This window comes from Desmodus rotundus, chromosome 1, assembly GCF_022682495.2.
Source record: "Desmodus rotundus isolate HL8 chromosome 1, HLdesRot8A.1, whole genome shotgun sequence".
In the NCBI taxonomy this organism is placed as follows: Eukaryota; Metazoa; Chordata; class Mammalia; order Chiroptera; family Phyllostomidae; genus Desmodus; species Desmodus rotundus.
Genome location: NC_071387.1, coordinates 165,127,624 through 165,136,168, shown reverse-complemented (window position 1 = coordinate 165,136,168; position 8,545 = coordinate 165,127,624). Strand labels below are relative to the sequence as shown.

Below are 8,545 nucleotides of genomic sequence, written 5' to 3'. Positions count from 1 at the left end.
AAGGGGAACCCTGTGTTTTGTAGACCAGGAGGCACAGTAGCAATTTTCAAAGGGGAAAAATAAAAAAAGAGACAAGCGACCAGCGCTCCATCTCCCCAGAGGAAGAACCGGCTGTTTGTTCTTCTGTAACTGAGCAACACTCTGGGCAAATGGGGCCGCCTGTGTTTTCTGCGGTTTTTCTTGCTCTTGCCCGCGTAGCTTCACTTCCACCCTTTCAACGCTCCAGCAGTGAGAATCATCAGGCGGGGCGGCCGCAGACCCCAGGGCGCCAGCTTTGCGCGGGCCCCAGCTGCAGGGGATCCCGGCCCGCGGCGACCCGCTCGGCCTCTTACTCTGACTACGGAGCCGGGTGGGGGCGGGCCCACGCGGCCCGGGCGCTGCGCCTCGCCCGCGGTAGGGGTCGCTGCGCCGTGGCGCGCTCGTAGCGCGTTGGATAACGGGGCCGGGCTGGAGGAGAAAGGAAACCTGCCCAGGGAGGCGGCGGCGGTGGCGGGGAGGGAGTAAGGGAGGAGAGTTCACTTTGGCTCCGGTGTCTGCGCGCGACGGCTGCAGCGGGAGCCGACGAGGGAGCGCCGAGGGAGCCGGTCGCCTATCCCGCGGTGGCCAGGGGAGGGCAGCGAGAAGCCGGATACGAGCGCGCCGGCGGGCGCGGAACCGGCAAGCCTGGCCAGCGAGGGAAGCCGCGGGGGGCGCGCCCGGGGCGGGCCCCCCGAGCCGCGCAGGATGCCCCACGAGGAGCTGCCGACCTTGCAGAGACCCCGCTATGGCTGTAAGTGCGCCGGGAGTGCGGGGCTTCCACCGCCTTTGGGGAGCCCTCTCCCTAGAAACGCATTGAAGAAGCCAAGGGAGCCGGGTGCGCGCCTAGGAGAGAACAGGAGGACAGCGGCTGTGTGGCTGCAAAGTTGGGAGCTGGAGTTACAAAGGGTAGTGAGCGGCGTCCTTCTGCTCTCCCCTAAATTTATGATCCCCAGCTGTCAAACCTTACTCTCTACCCCGCAAACCCCACCGGGCCGCGCCGGCCGCGCCGGGTCTGCGCGCTGGGACAGACCAGGTTGGGAGTTTAGGGGTATCAGGTGAGGAGCCCGCAGAGCTCCAGGCCGCTGCCGGCTTGGGCCAGGGGGTGGCGTAAGGGACTGGATTCTTCCAACTCGGAAGGAAAGTTTGTTTGCTGTCTACAGGTGGGCGTCCCAAGTTGTGTGCCCGCGCTCTCCGTTATTGGCAAAGTCGGATTTCCTGGAGGGACGGGCATTTCCTCCTACCCCACTCCCGCGGGCTTCACTTGAACCGAAAGAGCCAGTTTGGGCCCCACAGATGTGAATCCTTTCCTGCTTCTGCGAAAGGCACACCTCTGGCCCCAGCCTCTCCTCCCCGCTGCCCTCTAACCCCTCAGGACTGCGCCGCGTACGCGGAGCACTGCTGCAGGGAGAGGAGCCCGTGTGACTGTAACGAGATGGTGTCCATTACCGCAGGGACTGCCTCGGAAAGAGATTGCTTTAAAGGCGGATTGTGGGTGGATGGAGCCAGATTAGCACCAACCACGTGGCTCCGTGTGCAGAGTTCAGAGTTTTTACTAAACATGTGCCAGGAAGTATTTCCCCTAAAACAAACAGAAAGTTGGCGCCCTCTCTCTCTCCATGGTTGGCCCTGTTAGTGAGCCATGGCCTAGGACCACAGGTTAATCTTTTGCGGAGGCTGGCCTTGGTGGCAAAGGCACCAGGTTTTGGTTAAGGTGGTGAAACCTGTTGCAAGGTGGTGTTTTTGTGGTTCTGGGTGGCTGGGAGGGCCACCGAGTTGCCTAATATAAAAGGGGGAGTAGTCGACTTGTGTAAGTTCCCCCTCCCCTTCCTCTCCGTTAGTCTGGGAACGGAGTGTCAGAGATGGGAAGTTAGTTTTCCAACGTGACACTGGTGGTGGTGTCAGGCTGTGAGTGAGGAGGAGGCCTCAGGAGTCAGCTGAAGCCTCTCAACTGTAGAGAAATGCATTCAGCAGTTAACCAAGAACCGGCTCTTTGAAGCCTTAGTTTGCACTTTGGTAAACCACACAGACAGACAGCTGAGCTTATTGGGTGCAAGGGAGCACGCTGTGCCCACCCGAGTTGGTGAAAGTACTTTATAGTGTGACAAGGTCCCAGAACATGTAGTAGCATTACTGTGCCAACTTATGCCTGGAATATTCACTAGGTGAATATGTACAAAAAATAGCTGTTGATGTCACATTTGAAACCATGATCTGTTTGTTGTGTCACCCCTCATTAGTTCATTGTGCGCGCCAAGTAGCAGCGAGGGCAGCGCATTGAGGCAGCACTTCCGTCTGTGTCTCTGCCTGTGGTCTGTGATGTTGCTTCCGTAGCTACACCACTCAGAAGCGGTGTTCGAGGAGGTTCAGATCCCACACGCGTGGAGAGCACGTCGCACAGCCACTTCTTGGGGAATCACCGTCCAGCTTTTCTCACGATTCTGGTCTAATGCGCCTTCTTGTTGGAATCGCTCCTGTTCACCTTCCCCCAGGTCAGGAAGTGCTGGCATTCTTCGGTCACTGAAGGTAGTGATAAATGGGAGACATTTGCCGGTTTCCAGACTATATGACCACTTGGAAAGGTTAAAACTTCAATACAGCAGCCTGTTATATCCTAAAATGAACATTTCTATAATTTTGATACCAAGTGCACGAATGGTGTATGCTTGTCATTTACTTTAAAATGATACCTAGTGGCATGAAGCTCAGTGTTGGCTAGTACTACCTAACATTGACTATCCATGCAAAGGGGGAGCGGTGTGATGCACCAAATGTGTATCATTTCTGGGTGGTGTTGGCTTTCTGGGCGTCTGGCAACATGGGGAAAACACAGGATTGTCCTTGCAGTGTTGCATGACAAGGCTCTGCTTTTTATTTTGTGGGTTTGGTAAGTTCAGGTTCAATAAAACCTTGAACTACACCAAACAGGCTTCATCCCCCACATTAAAAAATAGGCAAAGTACCAATACACTCCTTATACATTGTTGCAATTTCAGTTCCCCTGCTGGACATTGTGAGGAAAAGGTACTTGAGACTGGGCTTTAAAAACAGTGTTTTGCTAGTTTGAATTAGGTCATTACACTTGTTTGAGGTCTGGTCTTCTGTTTGCCTTGTCTCCTTGTCCCTTTGAAATGTCACTTAATTTCGTAATTCTTGTACAGAATAAACAAGCTCAGGGCTGTTACAGTATCTTTCCTCTCCACCAGGCTGAGTGTCTGTAAAATACCAGAGGAAGCTGCACTTGAGAGATTTCTCAATGAGTTCTCCATGAAGTTGCCCTTCTCAGATTTCTTTCTTTCTTTCTTTCTTTCTTTTCTTTTCTTCCTTCCTTTTTTTTTTTTTTTTTTTTTTTGCATGAGAGATTGCAGGAGTCTTTCTGATTGCACTTTGGAGCAGGGAATTAAAATTAAACATACCACTTTCTGTCTAATCCCTGCCGCTTTCACGTTGGCCACATCTTCCTTCAACCTGTGAAGCTGTTTTGTGTCATATTACTACAGAGCAAAATTAAAACATCAGCTTTTGACTAAATGCAGTTCTGCAGGGAAGAGATGAAGAAAGGAAAAGGGGAAAACCGCTGTACTGATGTAGACGTAATCAGAATAGTGTATCATAACCAAAATCTCCTACACTCAAAACCAAATTTAAGTGACACCCGTGCATAGGTATGTATGATTAGAAATAACTTTTGTGCTGTTGTAATGCATTATGATATGTTTTTCAAAGTAATTCTCAAAGCACATTGCCACCTCGATCTGTCAATAGTTTTGTTCCAGTTAATTGAGCATTTAAAAGCCAGTAAGAGCAATAGAGGGACTTCGTGACTAGACTTATCACTGATAAACTCAATCAACAGTTAAGTGCCTATCCTGGGTCTGTAATCAAGTTCATGTAGCAAGCGCCGCACTTGATTGTGATTATTTACCCTTTGAACTCCTTTCCTGTCATGAGAAACATTGTAAAACTAATAGTGATCAATGTTTCACTGTTGGTTTCTTTTAACGAGTGCAACATAAGCCCTGAGTGTGTGTGTGTGTGTGTGTGTGTGTTGCAGAGCTTTTGAATAATGCTCTTTTCTGAGTGGGGGAATTCTGAATCACCTACTACCTGGAATATCGGAGGGGCAACATAACTAAACTTCTTCCCTCTTTTCCCATATTGGCCTGAGATGAAGAAATTCAAGTTCTGAACTCGTCAAACTCGCTCGGGTGTTGGAAGCAGGATTGACTCCATCTGTGTTTAGTGTGGCATGGCTCTAGCACGCTACGGGGGCTTTCGTTCGAACTGCGTAGGGCTTGAGATATGCGCAGTGTTGCCATGTGATTCTGTCTTGGTAGAAAATCAAGTCACTCCTTGATGTGTTAATGTTTTGGTTGAGCATTGCACAACGAGCTTGAAGGTCAATGGCTAAAGTGTTGTTTTAGTATGCTTTTAACTGTAATTACACATGTTGTTAGCCAGAATGACTTATTTGGGAGAGTTTAAGCTTGTAATACAGAGTTTGTTTTAGAATTTAGGGTTTTTTAGGCTGTTAGCTAACCCCTTTGCTGTTATCCTTCACCCTTCTACTCCACACGCTTTTGACAGCTCATTTTATTTAAAAGGTTAGTATCTACACAAATCTAATGCGCCAAGTCCTCATGGTAACCAAGAGAGAAACAAAGGACACTCAACTTCTGATCTGGGAGTCAGGGGAAGTCCTACAGGGTAGGTAGGCAGTTCAGCATGAACTGAACTTCTGAGAGCTGGGTGCCTTTCCTGTGCTATTGCTGTCAGCCGCTCATTATTATCTCTGAGGGGGCCACTGGCTTCCCAATTTCACCAAGAAGCTGACACCCGTGATGTTGTCTCAAGGCTACCCAGCTAGCAGGTGCCAGTGGGAACTCGAAAGCCAGTACTGTCAGAACCTGAAGCCTTTTCCCACGGGCTACTGGCCAGGTCACCTCCCCGGAATGGACCGCAGGTGTTTCACCTTTCTGTTTCGGGGTTTGTCCTGATTCCATCACAATGCAGAAAATTGTAGCCACTTGGATAGTGTGTTCTTAAAAGGAAATGCACGGTATTCTCGTAAATTGTTCCCCACTATGTGTGGCCCTTCTCGCCAAGGTGCCTGAAATGCATTGGCAGCTGTTTCCCCAGCCCAAGGGAGCTAGCCCTGCAGCAGCCACACGTCCCCTGAGACCTTGTTGGAAAGGTGAATTCCCAGGTCCCACCCAGACCTTCAACCGCAATCTCTGGGGGCGGGGCACTGCTCTAGTGCAGGGGTGAAAAGGCGCTTCTCTGTGACGACCTCTTCACTGTGCTGGCAGGCTTTTGTGAAGTAAGTGGGAGCCCACGGGCACGTGACTGCATGCTTTATTTACCGTGTTCCTTGTGGTTTTGATGTGAGGAGTACACATGCACCACATACAAACCCAGACACTGATTTCTGTACAGCTTTGTGTTTATTTTATAGGATTTGTTTTGGTATGGCTTTAAGGTTGCTTTTCTCCCTTCTGGGAAACAAATGTTATTTGGAAGGTAAAGTCCAACATCTCCACTGACTAAGGGATTAAGTGAGATCAGCTCCCTAAGGATTTCTAGGTGGGGGTGGTGCTCTCAGGGCCCACTGGGAAGGCTGAGGGAGCTGGAGAGACATCTTGGGTGGAAGGGAGGCCTGCAGCCTGGCAGTTCTGGGTGCCTGGACAGGAAGGATTGGATCATGTCCCTTTCTTCCGGTTGTTTTCTCCAGGACAACTTAAAGTGGGTTTCAATCATTCACTTGCTCATTCACAGTTTTTAGAACTGTTGAATATGTTAGCAGAAATATTATTTAACAGGTGTAAGTGCCCTAGATCATCCCCCCATTGCAGGGAAACTGCAGGTCTCTTTATTTTGCTATTGATTAAAGATAGAAGGATATTCCTGTGATATTTTTGCTTAGGATCCCCAAACAAGAAGATTTAATTATTCTTGTTTCTCCATTACTACTAAATCTCTGAAGAAAGGCATTTTTTATATCATTTAAAAAATTAAGATAGATTAGTTCCTGCTAATTTTTTCTCCATTTTCATATTTTACTGCCAACATGAATTCAATCTTAAGTAATGTTAATGTAAAGACCTGATTTGAATGTGATTGAAGCAACATGTATTTCAAATACTTAAGTAATGTTTATGTTCGGTAAGTAGCTGGTAGCCTTATACTGTGGCACCTACAAGAGGTTTAATAAACATTTCCTGTTATTACAGGTTTTCCTTAAAATGTCTGCACTGTACTGTTTGTTGAAATAAGAACTTGTTTCTATTATCTGTCAAATTAAAGGTAATCTCAGCATCTTGCAAGTGCCAGGCAAATATTTAATGTTGAGTTTAGGTTTATTTTCCCCCTCTGTGGAACCTGTGCAAGTTATTTCTCTGTGCTTCAGGTGTTTTTTTACCTGTAAAATGCACATGGGAAAGTGCATGCTCAGAGGGTTAAATGATTTAATGCATGAAAACATTAAGATATGCAAGTTGCATGTTATAGAAACAGTCCCGGGGGTGTAACGTACAGCACAGGGAGGACATTACTGTTCAGAACGAGCGTCCATAGGGACAGTGCTTAAACGATGAGGGTGGTGGCAGCAATGTCACCCTCACCTGGCTCCCCACCTCCTCGCCCCTCCCTCACTGACAGAAAGTGGGAAACTTCTTTATCTATATGGAAATGGAGTCCATCTCAATTTGAGTGGAGATCAAATTAATTCTTGTTTATATATACTTAAAAAACCCTAGTGTGTCTTTCGCTGACTGTTTCCAAATATAGTTGGATGGAGTTTGAGTTTCTGTAGTGCTTTCTTTTTTTAAATTTTAGAAATGTTGTCACTACCCGAGTGAGGAATTGTCAGTCTGCAGTTACTAAGCACCCTGTGCCTCCGTTAGGGTTAGGTTGATCATAACCCGCTGTTGCTGGTTTGAAAGCCCAAGCGGTCATGTTGCTATCGGGGTGGGAAGGAGCTACATGCATGAGGGTTCATTTCTGCGCCTGGTTCAGATTATAGAGTTTGACTTGGCTACGAGAGTCAGCACCTTGTCAACTGGGTGCTGTGGGGGTGTAGAAGGGAGGTGAGAAAGAGGAGGAGGAGGTATGGAGGTCATCAGACATCCCTCAGGCATTGCTGCCTCTAGAAAGTGAGCGAAGTTTTAAGGTCATGGGCCACATGAAGCACAATTTACAGGAATAACTGGAATATTAGAACCATTAGAAACAGAATTCGGGCCGCTTTTGACCTGCCCACTTTTAGATGCTCATTCGTTCTGCCCCTCCCCCTTTGTACCAGGTTGGTTGTTGTCGTTGTTAATTCTGACAAGTTTATATAAATGTTCTCTGTCAACCTCTATGCTCCTCACTTCCCCCAAAACGGAGCATTGAGATCAGCCAGATTTGGCTGGTTTTAACCTGAGTCCTTGGGGACACCTGCCCTTTGGAGTTCTCTGCCCCAGCCCTGGCCGGTCCAGCAGGCCTCACAGGGTTAGTGTAAGGGGCCTGGCAGGATGTCGGTCATGTAGTCAGCATCAGAGAGTATGAGCTGTCCCTTCACCCGCCCCCTAAACTTGTTCCCCCCACTACGATCCAGTTTGGGCGTCTTCCCAGAGTCTTGCTCCTATTGAAGTCTTAGGAAGTTTATCTGAGAAATGACCCCATACAAACATGTTCTCACTTTCCTTCTGTGTCTGCTAATGAGTTTTATTTTACAAATAAAGAAAATACTCATTAAAAAGATAGATAGATAGATTCGGTTCTCTCCCTGAATCCTTTCCTGGCCCGGGTGCTGACTGTGGAGACCACGGCCTCTGCCCGCGCCCCCCCCCCCCCCCCCCCGCCAGCTCTCCAGGACTACAAGGTCTGCTGCTGTCGGTTTGCATTAGCTGACAGTTTGGAGGATTGTGCTTATTTGTTCCTCTGCAACATGGTCTCTGGCTGTACTTTTTGCATTCAGTTAGGTGAACTCTGAGAAAGAAAGGAAACTTTTAATGGGCTTCCATGTAGTAGTTTTGAAATCTCTGAAAATCTTTGGTCTGTTAAGGAGGACAAACAACACTGAGCAACCAAACAGAAGGTGCGCTGACCCCGTGTGCCTGAGGCTATCTCCAGAAGGCCGTGCAAACATCTTTTTACAAGTTGCCTTTGGGTGGGGAGACTGAGGGCAACGGTGGGAATATTTGAATTTTTTCCCCTATGTTACCTCCCCCCCCAAAAAAGCAAATGTGTTTTGAAAAATATTGTACTATTGGGTTGGCCAAAAAGTCCATTATGTTTTTTCTGTAAAATAAAAGACATTTTTTTCATTTTCACCAATAACGTTATTGATTTGCATATTTTGAGTATATCAGCTATCTCCTGCTACTGGCTTCTGGTGGGTAGAGGCCAGGGGGGCTGCTAAACATCTTCCAATGCATAAGACAGCCCCACAGCAAAGCATTATTTGGTCAAAATGTTAATAGTACCAAGAAACTTTGCAAACCACTTTTGACATGTTAATTAGTCACAGCACCTTCTCCACACACTG

General features: G+C 47.9%; 1 protein-coding gene across 1 annotated transcript in view; it reads left to right on the top strand.

The window, feature by feature from the left end:
* The first annotated feature begins 450 nt into the window (after positions 1-450).
* IQGAP2 (IQ motif containing GTPase activating protein 2) overlaps positions 451-8,545 on the top strand; it is a 263,135-nt gene continuing 255,040 nt past the window's right edge. The window contains exon 1 of the mRNA XM_024563618.3: positions 451-769. Within this exon, the coding sequence (XP_024419386.2) occupies positions 724-769 (46 nt within the window). The 5' untranslated portion in view covers positions 451-723. The remainder of the gene's footprint in view (positions 770-8,545) is intronic.